The 16,318-nt window shown below is 36.9% G+C and overlaps 1 protein-coding gene across 1 annotated transcript in view; it reads left to right on the top strand.

Moving 5' to 3' along the window:
- The window catches only part of si:dkey-40c11.2 (drebrin), a 48,847-nt gene that overhangs the window by 29,703 nt on the left and 2,826 nt on the right, over window positions 1–16,318 (top strand). The window contains exons 3-15 of the mRNA XM_051110029.1: window positions 760–872; window positions 1,827–1,901; window positions 9,255–9,389; window positions 9,560–9,637; window positions 10,253–10,404; window positions 10,489–10,543; window positions 10,650–10,724; window positions 11,247–11,352; window positions 12,064–12,540; window positions 12,618–13,046; window positions 13,135–13,215; window positions 15,993–16,108; window positions 16,190–16,241. Coding sequence (XP_050965986.1) covers window positions 760–872; window positions 1,827–1,901; window positions 9,255–9,389; window positions 9,560–9,637; window positions 10,253–10,404; window positions 10,489–10,543; window positions 10,650–10,724; window positions 11,247–11,352; window positions 12,064–12,540; window positions 12,618–13,046; window positions 13,135–13,215; window positions 15,993–16,108; window positions 16,190–16,241 — 1,944 coding nt within the window. The remainder of the gene's footprint in view (window positions 1–759; window positions 873–1,826; window positions 1,902–9,254; window positions 9,390–9,559; window positions 9,638–10,252; window positions 10,405–10,488; window positions 10,544–10,649; window positions 10,725–11,246; window positions 11,353–12,063; window positions 12,541–12,617; window positions 13,047–13,134; window positions 13,216–15,992; window positions 16,109–16,189; window positions 16,242–16,318) is intronic.

The following is a 16,318-nucleotide window of genomic DNA, read 5'->3' as shown; positions in this document are numbered from 1 at the left end:
ATTTGGGAAAAAATAAAACAGATTTCATATGGCCCTATAATACATTTTTTTCTAAAAAATCCTGTAATTATGAACAACAAATGTCATCGGTCAGAAAGTGTGGAGAGCTAGTTTTTTGTCTGAGATCAGTAGTTTGTTCATAAAAAGTCATACTTGGACATTTTTTTCAAATGTAATATTTGCCTTATTTTATATGGCGGGAGTATAGAGAGGGAAGTAGGGCTAAGAGAAGGGGAGTGGGATTGGGACATGACACTCACTGGGATTGGGACTTGTACCCAGACTTGTCCTCACGGGCCAGCAGTTCCTATGTAATATCCTGAGCATGTGCACGGCCCACTGCACCACAGTTCTGAGTTTTTGAAATGCCTATGGAGAAAATGAATGGAAAAAATACTTCCAGAACCAATGTCACTTAAAATGTGGGCAGTCACAGTTGCGTTCTATTTGAGGTGGTTTAAAAGCTCAGTCTGAGGGCAATCATGCAGCATTCAACTTCTAAACCAGAGAGGATTACCAATTAAGGCTGAGACTGCCAACACTGTTCCTCTTAATATCAGACGAAGCAGAAAAATCTCACTTGAGTGAAAGAGAAAAGACCGGCTCTGCTTATTACATCAGACTTGTCCTGTACTCTGGAGATTATCATTATAATCTGGTAAAAGAATGCGAGTGTTTCATGTGGCCCTCATTTTGTGATTTGGATGTCTTTAATTTTGCCCTTCCCTTCCCCCTTTATTTCTCTCTCTCATCTGCCAGCTGGAGGTTTGACAGAATTGGTGGGGAAACTTCACAGCAGCAAGCCCATGTACGGCCTCTGCAGGGTGGGACTGACAGAAACAGGACAACCACAGATTGTCATGGTTTGCTGGGTAAGTTTGCATGCAGAATCTCTATGTTTATATCAGCCATAACAAATGTAAGCTAACAGATAAACTAAAATGCAGCGTCTGAGTTCTCTCAGGTCTTTCCATGAACTGCATATAGACAGTATCCTAAACTTAAGATGGAACGTCTGTCTTTCCTCTTCTTTTGGGGTGCTTCAAACGTTTGTGGCTCTTATAACAAATAGTTCTGGATGAGGTCATTTTGCTTTGTTCTGATTGGATATCAGTAGTTTATACCTAGCTCCTATTGGATGTTGCCATGGGGTGTGATTCTGAAGTGCTTCCTCATTGGTTGGAGCTGCCACATCATTAAACAGTCCATGTTTAAGCGATGGATGTGAGGCTCCTGTTGATGAGACGTGTCAATGGCTTCACTTCACAAAAGGGCTTTGACCTTCAGACTTGTAGCTGAAGGAGCTCAAATACAGACGCAAAGAAGCATTCTGGGAACCCTCCTAATATCCATCGTGGATCTGGTTGCTAAGACGATAAGAGGGAATGTTGTGCTTGGGGTCAGAGGTGCCATCTGTAGCCAGTCAGGCATTGTACAGAGGAGGGGGGGAGTGGTCTCTGTGACCTGTTAACTGCAAGAGACTTTCTTGTGAACCGGACTGGTACTCAAACACACACACACAGAGTACACACCTCTGATGATGTAGAAGGTCTAAAAGTGACAGTAAATAATAGGTATATCATTCATTCAGTCAGAAGAAAACAAAAAAAAAAACAAGAATTCAGTTTGATTTTTCGTTTTTTGTTCGGGTGGAAAAATGAATAAACAGCTTCAGTATTCGATTTCTACATGTGGGCGAGAATGAAATACCCCTTTATGCTGATTGGTTAGCCGAACATCAAACCATCCCATCATCCCCTCAAATCTAATGGTACTGTCACTATTTCTTCACTTCTGACACAATCTTTTCTGTCTACATCAAACAGGTTGGTAATAATGTGGATGAGATCCGCAGAGCTGAATGTGACAGCCATGTGCCTGCCATCAAGACCTTCTTCAAGGTAAACAAACAAACAAACAAAAAAAGGACTAGCCATCCATGTCTCATCTGCGTTCACATAGTAGAGTTCTTGAACAAAGCAGGTTACTTTACTTGTTGCAATGATTCTTCTGACATTTTTCGTAAATCAAACTCTTTAAACTTTAGTAATTGCAGTGTACAAGGTATTTTAATGGCGTGCTAGTTTAAAGCTTTATTAATCATGTATATATACCGCAGCAGCAGCTACATTTGGAAGCTTTTAGATATGGAGTGAGTAAAATAATTTCTCTTCTTCATGCATACATTTGCCCCATTCTCATATACATGTGCTTCCTGTGTTTGTATGGCTCCAGAACATTCTGCATCCTTTCTGTAAGACGTCTGGGCTCTCTCTTCACATCGCTGTGTAGAAACATTACTTAAAGCTGTATAGTTTATGTTTTCTGGGTTTTACAGTTTATATGATTTTCTTTCTTACCTTACTATTGCTTCTTCACAGATTTTTTTTGAACCATTTTATAGGCACAACCCACATTCCCAACAAAATGTACACATATACATCCAATTCTTTTTATTGTTTAGGTTTAAAGGCATAGTTCAACCAAAAATGAAAATTCTGTCATTAATTACTCGCCCTCATGTTGTTCCAAACATGTAAGACCTTTGTTCATCTTCAGATCACAAATTAAGATTAGCCAGCATTATGACATATAACCCAGATGTGCTGTTCCTTGTTTACAAGCAGAGGAAGATGCATGCTGTACATAAAACAGTATTTGTAAACATGTCTGAAGATTTTGACAGACAGGATGACTTGCAACTTTTTGCCCAGCTTTACTTATTTGAACCAGAATATACAGATGATGAACTAAGAGAGATAGATGTTCTACGTCAGAACGCTGACTCCTGCGTCAGCAACACCACATGCATGCGTTGTGGTACTGTCATTAACGTGAACAGGAGAAATTGTTGAATAAAGTCATTCATTTTGTTTTCTTTGTGCACAGAAAGTATTCTTGCAGCTTTGTAACGTTACAGTTGAACCACTGATGTCATATAACTAGTTTATATCTATGTTTTAGTTTGTTTTAGTACTGCAACTATACTTAAAGTGAACTTATAGGTATACTGATAGTTTACAAATTAAATACTTTTTAGTATACTTTGAAGTATAGTCTCAGTAAACTACTAGTTTAGTAGTTTAATACTGCAAGTATACTCGTAAGTTTTCTTGAAGTGAACTTTACATCATCCTTTAAGTATACTACTATGTCCCTATTAGGTATTAATTTGTGTATTTTGTTTTATGAATATCTGAACATCCACAACATCAAAAGAAAGAACAGGGCATCTGCTAGTAAACAAAAACATTTTATTCTAGCCTTATGCATTCTTTTTTATAAACACTTGAATGTGGGCATGTTTCATAAATAATAATAAAAAAGAAATAAATAAACAACATTTTGAAAAAAGACTATGAACTGGATTCAGAGTGACACTCAAAATGTAGATGGAGTCAACACCCCAAAGCTTGACAGTCAATATTACCTCTTCATGGGACACATTTTATTCCTTACCATTACAGTTTTGATGCTGTGAAGAATCTGTTGTTTCGGTTTCTTCTGTGCTTGTGTTTTGGAATTTCTGTACAGAAGATGTGTAATAGTGCCCCCTACCATATAACAATGAGAGCATGGATTCTCTGAGAACAATATTGCTCATATATATTTAGACTTTTTTTAATTATAAGTCAAGTATAGTTAAATGTCACTTTAAGTATATTTTTAAATATAGAAATGTTTGTTTGTTTATAAGTATACTAATAGCACACTTGAATAAACTTGTTTTTCATAAAGGAGATCAGAAAGCTGTCTGATTTCATCAAAAATATCTTCATTTGTGTTATGAAGATAAATGAAGGTCTTACAGGTTTGAAACGACATGGGGGTGATTAATTATTGACAAAAATTTTTATTATTTATGGGTGAGCTATGCCTTTAAATTTACATTTCACTCAGCATGGACCCTTGTTATGTACATACTAAATCCAAACGATCAATCAGGTTGAGTTGAGCGCAGTGTTTTTAAACGGAATTTTCTTAACTCCAAATGCTCAACCGACTGGTGAGGAGTCATTAAAATGTTAAGGGAAAAATGTTTTGTGTCTATTTGAATGTATGGGTGGAGTATGTAAAAAAGGCTCTCACGCACGGTTCTGAAACCATAAGCCCTGCTGAAATGTGAACAAATGCAATCCTCTGTTATATTCTGAGATTTCCCTCTTGTAAATGGTTTCCTTCCTTTGCTAATATCTGTGAAGTGATGGCTAGCAGCTTGGTGCCAGCTCTTATTGTAGTAAACTCTTCCTCTTGTGTCATGGCCTATTGTTCTCCCGAGCAGCCGAGCAGTGCCACTGACAGGCACCACACAGACTGACTTGAGAAGAGCAGAAATCAAAGACAGAGAGAAATTCCCAAGAAACAGACAAGGTTAAAGTTTGTTATAAAAAACGCTGGCATTTAGGAAGTTTCATATATCTTGTGATATATGTGCATGTTTCTTGAAGCTGTCTGTGGATTTATTTACTCCACCAGCCAGGAGATGTTGCTTTAACATTGCCATATTTTTTAGATAGTTGTATGAGACTGTCAAACATAGTTAATGTCTGGGACATTTTTAATGCCTTATAAAGACATTGCCCAGTAAGCTCCACAGGAATGCCAAAAATGCTGTTTATTCAATTCCCATGTTTTTCTTTCTCTTTTGAGATCGACAGCCTTTATGACCTTGTATTGTGTCCTTCATCCACAATGTGTGTTTGTGTGATAAATGTCAGCATCAGCGGGTTATAAAATGTCTTTTATTATATTTCCGTTCAGATGTAAATCTTGTTGGGTTATTTTTGTGCTGATTGATGGTTGTTCAAGCAGATGAACTTTGTTAGGTTATATAAGGTCAGGAATTAAGTTTTATAGCGTGGGAGAGGCTGAACCAACTAGAGCACATACTGTATGGGACCGGACCCCGTTATAGCCATAAAATAGACAGCCGGAGACAAGCTGTCAGAGGCATTTACAGCATTCTCTTTCAACATTCCTCTAAATTAATGATAACTCTTTCTAAATTTGGATTGAGGGATCTGCGAAATCTCCAGCTAGACACAGCGTGTGACAAAGCCATAGTCTGTGACAAATGTGCAGTGTCCTCTTGTATCTTTTAATTATGCTGGCAGATATTTTTAATGATTACTAAAAGGGACTGTCAGCGCTTGCTCATCCTCATGTCGTTCAAACACGTACTTTCTCGATGTGTGGTCAAAACACTGAGATGTTCTTCGAAATACTGTGTTTATGCTCCACTAATGTCATCAGGTTTGGAATGACGCCGAGGGTGAGTAAATGATGACAGGATATTCATTTTTGGGTGAATTATCTCTTTAGGTAATCATTAAAAGCAACAACACCCATTTTGTGTTTTCTTGGTCTCTAGTCTAGGCCTAGTCTCCAAAGACATTCAGTCATGGGGAACTGATCCAAATGTAAAATGCAAACTCATTTATCACGTACTTGTACATGCTGTCTTCTTAGATGTGCCTTCAGAGTATCAATAACAAGATGAGCCACAATGCAGCCTAAATCCCTCTAGTTACTCCTCCCTGCTTTCTCACTCACACTTTTTATTGTCTCTTCATGACGAGTCTGTGCTAGTAAGGCTTGTCTTGTGTGCAGTTTGACTAGTCAGCTCTTTGGTGCTTGCAAAAAAAACAAAAAATTGTAAGTAAGCCATCAAGGCATTTTTTAATATGCATTAGTCATCACTGATGACCATTAATCACAAACAATTCATAGTGGTTTATGAATAACACAAATCAAGACTAAAATCAGGATAATTTGATTATGATGACAAATCGAGAAAAATGTTTCTAAGACTAGTGATTCCCAACCCAAGGCTACAACTTCAGCAGATTTTTATTTTGCTTCGATAAAATAAACTGTGAATGTCTTATCTATAATCTGTTCAAAAGTTAAGGGTTGTGTTAGAATGTTTTGTTTTTATTTTTTAAAGAAATAGGGCTGTAACGATGCTTCACGAGCCTGTTCAAAATCGCTACAATTTTGTGACCATTCAAATTGGTTGGGATAGTAAATGAATTGCTATTCATTTTGTGGTCAGAGTTTATATACAGTATTCAACATTTGAAGTGGATCAAAACCTTTCATCAAAAAAACAATACCCATTCTTGTCTTAGGACAACTTTGATGAACTTTTTTGATCCACTTCAAATGTTGACTACTGTAGATGTATCTCTGAGAACTGACCATCTTTAGAAAAGTTTAGTAAGTATTTTCTTTTCATCTTGCTTCTGTAAAATGCATATTAAAGTAGTGTTCATAAGCCAGCGCTGCTTTGTTTACAGCGATAACAAAGGAAACGCTGTATTGCCGCTGTTCCATAAGCGCCACCTGTTGGCAGAGAGTGAATTTGCGTCTCATTCAGCCCGTGTTATGTTTTTGTTTCATGCAGACTGTTTTGTTTTTGCTTCAGATTTTGAAATTATACAACGTAATTTAGATTAAAAACCGTTCATGTTGGATGTAAATAGCATTTTTTGGAGTGCAGTGGTTGACTAATTTTAAATGGAAAGAGCACAGGCAAAGCCTTAGTTTGTTTATAGGAAGATATTAATTTTATTTGTGTTATTTATTTATTTATTTGATTTGGGGTTTTTTTTAACATTTCAATGTTGTTTTGTTATTTAACATATTTCAATTTCATTAAGAAATGTGCAACATTTTGTCCAAGCAAAGGACAAAAGGACACTTTTTCATTCAAAAAAAAAAAAAAATGTGAGAAAATTGTACTGTGGAATCTGTATGGAGAATCATATCGCATCAAGAGTTGAGTGAATCGTGAAATCCCCAGAAATATTTTATTTAAAAAGAAAACAGTAACATTGTGAAATATTATTACATTTAAAATTGAACTGTTTTCAAATTCAATTAATTCCTGTGTTAGTAAAGCCAATTTTCAGCAGGCATTACTCTAGTTTTCAGTGTCACATGATCCTTTAGAATCATTCTACTGTGCTGATTTGGTGCTCAAGAAACGTTTCTTATTATTATCAATATTGAAAACATTTGTGCTGCTTAAAATGTTGAAATCAAAATCGTTTGTTATATTCTGAATGTCTTTACTGTCACTTTTGATCAATTTAATGCATCCTTAATGAAAAAAATGACAAAAAGTAAGATCTTACTGACCCCAGGCTTTTGAATGGTAATGTGTGTGTTTTTTTCAGTGTGATGTGAGATGAGATGTGAGTATAGTTTGTCAGTGAGCTGCAGGCGTGTATGAGGTGTGTATGGGAGAGCATCTGTCCTCAGTACTGTTAATACTGTCATCACCGCTGCCGAAGCCCCGGGCTAACTACATGTCAAGGGGCTCATCTAAAGCAAGTAATAACAGAGAATTAAGTCATTTAACTCCTCCCAAGCAGAAAACGGGATAGAGAAGATAAAGGAAGGGAGGAGAAAATTAGCTCAATTTTAACCTTATGTTCTGTGGATAAAGTCTTTCCAGTCACAGAAAAAGCAATGAGTAAACAAATTAGTCCTGACATGTTTAAGTTCTTGTGTGTTTCGGGGAAATGTAGAAAGAGCGCTGAATGTAGCAGTATGGTAATCCATTGAAAAGCTGTGGGTTTTTTTGGGTTGCAGCCCAATCTGGCACTCACGAGGCCCTCTGGCACAATGTCTCAGTTTCATTGCTCTTCTACTCCCTTCTCTCCCACAAACCAGATCGCTCTATCTTACACTAGATTCACTGGGATCTGAGGTGTTTTGTTGAGCAGTGATTAAATGTGGTATCCTGTAATATAAATCCTCAGTGGATCTTCAGCTGATTGACCCCAGAGCTCTAGATGACAGGAAAATGCCTTATAAGGGAAAATGTAGTATGCAAACATTCTTATACATTCCTACATCCTGCCTCACATGTGCAACAGCAAATAATTCAGACCCTTAGTCTGTTCTCTTATTTGCTATCACAAATCCTCCACTGAAATATAGTTCTCGCATTTTTTTAAAATAATAAATTAATTATTTTATTAAATAATGGTTATATTTACAGTTTTTGTAAATGGAATAATATATATGTTTAATTTTACTGCATAAAAAATTAAACAATTTAAGTAAATGTTCACGTTTACTGTACAACTGCAAGAGTTTACAGTTAGTCGCAAAAAATGTGGACATAAAGGTGTTTTTCCTGCTCAGTTATTTTTTAAAAACTAAAAAGTTACAGCAGGGCACTTTGTAAGTATTAACAGCGCAGAAAATATTGAAATTACACAGTAAATACAACACAATTCAGAAGGTATAGAAACAAAGCTGTTGAGCCCTGTATCTTGTAAATATGTTGTCCATAAAAAAATTTTTTTAGTCCCATTTTATTTAGGTTTATTTAGGCACTTGCTTTAAAAAATCAGTAGAATGTACTTACTGTGGTCATATTGTATGTTACTTTTAAAAGTAATGCATTACAATTTTGCGTACTCCCTGAAAAAGTAACTAATTACGTTAATTAGTTACTTTTTATGGAAAGTAATGCGTTACGTTACTTTTGCATTACTTTTTAAATCTGGGCAGGGCTTGCTTCTTTGTTTTTTGAATTGCATCATTAGACTTGTCAATCAATAAATGGGGAAAAAAAGTAACTGGCGTTACTTATTTGAAAAAGTAACTCAGATATTTTCTTAGAAATTCAAAAGTAATGCTTTACTTTACTAGTTACTTGAAAAAAGTGATATTATTACGTAACTCGCATTACTTGTAATGCGTTACCCCCAACACTTTTGCTGCTATTGAGGTGGGATACGGGTAAGGTTAGTGACAGGTTTGGTGGTATGAGTAGGTTAAGGGCTGGTTAAGGTGTAAGGGATGGGTCAACAGTGTAACTATAAATGTAATTACAGAAATTAATAAAAAAATAAATGTAAGTACAATGTGAAAACATGTATGTACTAGTGCTGTCAAACAATTAATTGCGATTAATCGCATCCAAAATAAAAGTTTTTGTTTACATAATGTGTGTAGTGTGTATATTTAGTTCAGCACACACACATATTATGGAAACATTTTTTTTATTTTGGATGTGATTAATCACAATTAATTGTTAGACAGCACTAGTATGTACACATTAAGTGCATTGTGTCAAAGTATTTTAAATGTAAGTATCAGAATAATATTTAGTTCTTAACCTAAATGCAATAACAAACACATCTAACATTGCTTTGTTTAAAAGTGTGTTCATATGGAGCAGCTTCAGCAGTGTGGTCAGTATTTTCAATCTTTTGATGTTTGTGTCACTACAGGAAGCTCAAGTATTTATTACAGCCTCAGAGCAAGATGAGGTGACGGAGGAGGTGATTATGGCTGCCATTGCAAAGATTCGACCACCGATGGAGAGGAGGAGGTCCTCAAAGGCGATGGATAAGGAGGAGACTGTGGTAAGTTACCACAAAAATCCCTTGGCTGTGCACAAGGGCTTCCTTCATTAAAGCAAAAGAAGTCTGTTTCTCACTATAATTTATTGATACACTTAGTGGAAGTGGTCTAATTGACTCTAAGTGATGTTTTGGATCATTTTGTGTCTTTTGTTGCTTTGTCACACCCACAGGGAACAAACTACAAGAAGACAAATGCTGCCATGGAAATGAGACGGATTAACAGAGACTCCTTCTGGGCACGAGCAGAGGTACAGCTAAACTGTCTGCAGCTGGATTTTCACTTAACAGCCTGTGTGTTCCCCAAAATGCTGCAGAAAAATTCAAAATAATGATATAAAAATAGGCCAGCCAGCCATGTAAGAGATGATGTACAATCGACCAGCCATTATACAAAAATACTAGATTAATATTTATTTTTCAGTTGACCAGAATCAAGGTGCTAATTTATAGTAATAATTTATAATCAGTTCATTTTAACAAACCTCTGGTTCAAACTCCAATTATTAAGAATGCTATTCAGAAGTTAACGTGAACTAAGAATGAACAACACTTTTACAGTGTTTATTAATCTTAGTAAATGTTTATTTCAGTGTTTACTAATATTATTATTATCAAAATATCGTATTATTAATATCAAAAGTTGTGTTTGTTTACATTAGTTAATGCTTTGTGAATAAGCATCAACAAACAATGAACGACTGTATTTTATTAACTAACCTTAACAAAGATTAATAAATAGTGTAATAAATGTATTGTCCATTGTTCCTTCATGTTAAAACATGAACTGATGTTAACATATGACTCCTTATTGTAAAGTGTTACCAGTTTACCATAAACTTTGTAATCTGATGTGTGTGTGTTAGCGTGAGGAGGAGGAGAGAAAGGAGGAAGAACGTCGGAGGGCTTTAGAAGAGCGACGGCGCTGGGAGAGAGAACGAGTTCTACAGGAAAAAAAAGAGGCTGAAGAAAGAGACAGAAAGATGAATGAAAAGCTACAGATGATTGAAGAACAAAGGTTTGTAACGTCCATCCGATAAAAACCCACTTGTGGCTGAAGGTGAATTATTTTAGGTTAAACTTCTTCTTGTTTTTTTCACAGGAGAGTCCAGGCTCAGCTTGAGGAAGAGGCTAGAAGGGAGGAGAAATCTAAATGGGTGAGTTTATTAATGAGTGTATTCAGTTGCTTTTACTGAGAAGAACCTGCAAATGGTTGAATGACCATATGAGTCATAACCTGTGTCGATGTTGGGTCCTTGACAGGAGCTGGAGCAGAGAGAGCATGAGGAGGACATGAGGGCCCGGCTCAGACGCAGCGAGTCTATTGAGAAAGCAGCAGTAGGTTTTTCCCCCTGTTTTGTGAATAATCCAGATTGAGCCAGTACAACCCAAAGTAATTCTAGTCTAGGCCCTATACATAACTACATTTACTACACTAAAGCTGCACTAAAGTTCATACGCTACATTTGTTGCGGTCAGTAAGAGAGTTTTTTGTTGGCTAGAGTTGTTTTTTGCTTTGCTTTTTTCCTGCTATAATATATTTTAGTGTTGTGGTTCTCACAGGAAAAATATAAAAATCATGAAACCAATTAAACTTTTTTTTTTTCAAAATATATGACTGAACCACAGCATCAGTCATAAGTAGCACGGGTAAATTTGTATCAGTAGACAACAATACATTATATGGGTCAAAATTATTAGATTTTTTTGCACCCTCGGATTCCAGATTTTCAAATAGTTGTATCTCAGCCAGATATTGTCCTACCTAACAAACCATACATCAATGGAAAGCTAATTTATTCAGCTTTCAGATGGTTTCCAGGGTCACATATTAACAATTTTGCTTTCTTTGGCCTGTAGGAGGCAGCAGCACTTGTTTCCCAGCGCACCATCAATCCCAGGGAGTTTTTCAGGCAGTTATCAGCATCCTCGCAAAATTCTTTAAGCCCTGGCTCACCACGCTCAGGTAAACATGACCTTCAGAACCTCTTTATAGGGCACCTATTATGCAAAATCCATTTTTACAAAAATGTGTGTTTATGTGAACACAACTACCCTACAATGACAAAAATCCACCCACTCCTTATTTTTTATTCATCATTAAACCAAACCAGTCTCATTAGGCATGTGGTTTTGATTCTCAAAGCAGTGTGACATCACATTGTTTAGGCCCCGCCCACAGCCGCTGACTGACAGTCGTGCATTACCGTAGTTTCTGCCCTCAGCGAGTTGTGTTTGGCTGTACGCTGTTCTCTGTTTTCTCCACGCTCGAGCAGCTGTAACGTCAACAATATCTCGTAAGCCGTCCCAGGGCTTTGTGTTTGGATGTGAGACTGAACATAGAAGTCTTTATTTTCTCCCAACATCTGAGCCACTGAGGACAGAGTGGATTACTTTTAATTATGAAGGCAATCCGCCTCAAAATCTAGAAGAGGAATATGCACCTCATTTGCATTTAAAGTGATACATACCAAAACAGACCAACAGCACTTTTCTTAGACACACCTCAAAAATGACGTTTTCCAAATGTTATAATAAATGATCTGGGGGGTATGAAGACCAATATAACACTGTGTAAAATGGGGCTTATTAGGTGCCCTTTCAAACTTTATCAGTTTGTAGTGTTTAGTTGAGGTTTGTTTGACCTCTGTTTGACCGTTTATGCTTTGGTCCTCAGGCAAATCTCCATTCCGTCGCTACCAGCGCAGTTTGACAGACACAGCCTTCATCTTCGAAAGGGCCAACTCCACTTCTGGTCCTCCATCCCCTCTCAGTCCCTCTGCAAGGTCTCCATTCTCACGCAGCCAATCCACATCCAAATGTCCAATGTCCCCACTTAGTCCACCATACCGGACGATCCCCTCAGCACCGCGCCCTCAAACATCTCCTCCCACATCACCTCCCCCACGCTCTGTCCCACCCGTATCACCTCTACCGAGTCTGCCTGTCTCCAGACCCCCTCCACCCCTGTCATCACCACCTGTCCGGCCACCTCCTCAAGTCCCAGTCCATGATTCAGCTTCCCCTGCATCTCCAAAGCTGCTGGACAGTCATGATAAATCTGAATCTTGCAACTATGACAGCAGCGAAGAACTCGCTGTTGCAACAGAAAGTCCTCCAGCTTCACTCTCTGAAAACCCACCTCACACTATAGGTAAGTTAACTTGGGTTAAGTAAAAGGTCTAAGTGGTCTTATAGATTCACTCATCATGACAATTTTCTTCTCTCCAGAGCTTGTAACCAGCTCTCGTATCCTGTGTGAACAAAAAGCTGTGCTTATCGAAGAAGATGAGGAAGAGGTAGAGGAACCAGAGGAACCGTCAGCCATGTCAGCTCCACCTTCAGATACAAAGATCACCACAAACTATGAACAAGCAGTGAAAACAGTAGAAGAACAGTTGGAGCCCAAGGATGTGAAGACTGTCATCAGCCCCCTGGTGGAGGTTGAGGAGCAAGAGGAACCAGAGTCAGAGTCTGAGGAGGAACCAGAGGAGCAGCCTGCTATAGAATCGGAGGAATTCCAGCCAAATGTGGAGCATTTAGCACCTGAAAAGCCCAGAAATGTGGAACTGATCTCAGATGATGTAGCACCTGAAAAGCCCAGAAATGTGGAACTGATCTCAGATGATGAAGTTGAGGAAGACCTACCAGAGAATCAAGGTGAGGGAGGAGAAATGTAATGGGAAGAAATGCAGAATGTTTCTGTGGTACGGATGTCATTGACATGTTTCTTGTGCTATTTGTCCAGAGTCGTGTGTGAACGTATCAAAGTATGATGTGATGAATGAAGAAGATGAATCTGAATGTGGCAGACCACTGAATGGTACAGGTAATGAGCTAATTAGAGCTAACAGACTTTTAAGTCATTCCGAACACAACAAAGTGAGACTCACAGAGAAACAAATTAACACCAAATAAAAACATTATGTGTTCTAAAATCAGCCCAAAATGTCAATCATGTTTGATATCCTCTGACTGGATGGAATCCCAGTCTGAAGATAAAAACTGGATCTGACTTTTGTGAAGTACTGTTAACTCATCCAGATTGCAGATCTTGGCAAAAGTTGTATAGGGTCATTCCGTGTCAAATCAATCAAATTTCAAAAACTTCCCCGGCTCAAATTTTTGATTTTCTCAATATTTTTCCTGAAGAAAAATAGACATGTATAGTGATGAAAGACAAAATATTAAATGTTATGGATGAATATTTACTGAGTAATCCAAAAAGGCAATTTTCACCTGAGATTCAGGGTCAAGTTACAGGGAGGTAAAAATGACTTCAGAAAGATGGCAGCATCATAATCTGATTTTCACACAGACTGTTAGTTCTATTATCAAAATCTGTTAACTTTAGCAATCTTTGTTGCATTATGTACCAATGGTGAACATTTGAAAATGGGGAAACTTTCTCCAAAGTTTGCATGCCTGTAACCCAAGAAGTATTGAAGATATCTTAATGCTGTTTTAGATGTTGGGGCTTAACAAACTTTCCTTTTGGCATCTTTATTTTTAATGCCCTATGAGATTTGATTCCAGAGATATTGGAATTTCAATATGGCTCCAGGAGTAAATTGTTAAAATTTACACATTTTCAGTGTTCAAAAAACAAATGTGGGTCAGTTTGCAAAAATATGATACTACTTTTTTTTTAAAGAGGAATGTCTGAAGAACAAATAATGTTAAAACTAGAGACGCATCTCGTTTCTTTCAAGACAACTGCATTGTTGAAGTACCATAAATATTCTTTTTCCAAAGTTTGTGTGCCTATAACTCAAGAAGTATTAAAGATATCGCAATATGATTTTAGATATTAGTTCTTCGTAAACTTTTCTTTTAGAATCTTCATAGATTACTTTAATGCTTCTTGAGTTACAGGCACACATATTTTGGAAAAAGGAATATGAGACTCAAACCGGTATGTTCTATGCAATTGTTTTGATAGAGGGAAACAAGATACAATTGTAATTTCAACATTATTTCTTCTTCCGACATTGTTTTTTAAATAAAATAAGTATCAGCTAAATACAAATTGACCAACATTGGTTTTCAACCACTGAAAATGGGTAACATTCAACAATCTGGACTTGGAGCCTCATTGAGATCTCCATAGCTCTAGGATTGATGATGTAGGGCCTTGAAAATTAAGATTCCAAAAGAAAGGTTTATTAACAAGTAGAATCTGAAATCATATTGTGATATCTTTAATACTTCTTGAGTTATAGGCACACAAACTTTGGAAAAAGAATATTTATGGCAGGTATGTTCAATGCAGTTGTCTTGACAGAAAAAAACAAGATGCATCTCCAGTTTCAAGATTATTTGTTCTTCAGACATTCCTCTTTAAAAGAAAAAAAGTATCATATTTTTGCAAACTGACCCACATTTGGTTTTTGACTACTGAAAATGTGTAATTTTTAACAACTTACTCCTGAAGCCATATTGAAATTCCAATATCTCTGGAATGGAATCTCATAGTGCATAAAAATAAAGATGCCAAAAGGAAAGTTTGTTAAGATCCAATATCTAAAAGGGCATTAAGACATCTTTAATACTTCTAGAGGTAAGAGGCATGTAAACTTGGGAGAAAAGCTTGAAAAGTGCTGTTTCCCCATTTTTGAATGGTCACCATTAACAAATAATGCAACAACGATTGCTAAAGTCAACAGATTTTACTAATAGAACTACTAATCTCTGTGTAAAATTGATGATGCTGCCATCTTTCCGAAGTCATTTTTATCCCCCTGTAAGTTGTACCCCCTCTACAAAATAGTGGATTACTCAGTAAATATTCATCAGTGACATGTAATATTTTGGCTTTCAACACTATACATGTCTGTTTTTCTTTAGAAAAAATATTAGCAAAATCCAAAATTTGAGCCAGGGACCTCTGGTTGAATTGACACAGACAAACCCGAAAAAAAAAGAAAATTACTCGTGATTTACTCGCCCTCAAGCCATTCTAGATGTATATGACTTTCTTCTTTCAGACGAATACAAGTGGAGTTATATTAAAATATGTCCTGGCTCTTCCAAACTTTATGATGCGCAAGCTGCAGTGAGAAGTGACGAACGTGGAAGCGCAAAGGAGAGAGCAAATGCCGGTCAACAAAATGCCAGTTGTGAATTAGAAGTACAAAACGAAGATTTGCAAATAAAAATGTTGGAGGATCACCGGAGCTTACACTTTCATGAACGTGTATGACAGCTAGCAGAAGCTACTGTATAAGTTAGGGTTTATAGTTTTAAATATGGACATTTTTCTTACAAAAATGCTTCAATTCGCTTTAGAAGGCCTTTATTAACACCCCGGAGCTGTGTGGAGTACTTTTTATGATGAATGGATGCACTGGATGGACTTTAAATTCTTAACACCCATTCACTTCCATTATAAAGCCTGACAGAGCCAGGACATTTTTCAATGTAACTCGGATTGTATTTGTCTGAAAGAAGAAAGTCATATACACCTTGGATAGCTTGATGATGAATAAATCATGGGGTAATTTTCATTTTTCGGTGAACTATCCCTTTAAGTTATTTAGTTCTGTTGTCTCTTTTGTGATTAATATATACATACATGAATATTGAACACCTTGTTTTGTTTTTAAGGAGAGGATGTTGATGTATCTGAGCACAGCACACCTGAGCGGTACTGTTATACGGTTAATCGTGAGGAGGAAGATGACGACGAAATCCAGACGGATACGGTGACCGAGAATGGCAAAGTACATAGTGACTCATCATTAATATTAATTTGATAAAACAAGATAGGAAGTACTAAAACATGTCATTCCTTCTTCTTGTAGTCATCACCAGAAAGACTTCTCCGTGTGAGAGCGTTATATGACTACCAAGCAGGTTAGTGTTGCTTGCTTCAACAGCAGTCCTGTGTAATTTATTGTTTACTAAGATATCCTTTGAAACTTCTCTTTTGT

Source organism: Labeo rohita, chromosome 5 (genome assembly GCF_022985175.1).
Source record: "Labeo rohita strain BAU-BD-2019 chromosome 5, IGBB_LRoh.1.0, whole genome shotgun sequence".
In the NCBI taxonomy this organism is placed as follows: domain Eukaryota; kingdom Metazoa; phylum Chordata; class Actinopteri; order Cypriniformes; family Cyprinidae; genus Labeo; species Labeo rohita.
Note: the sequence above shows the minus strand (reverse complement) of the source record. Positions and strands in the feature narration are given on the sequence as shown.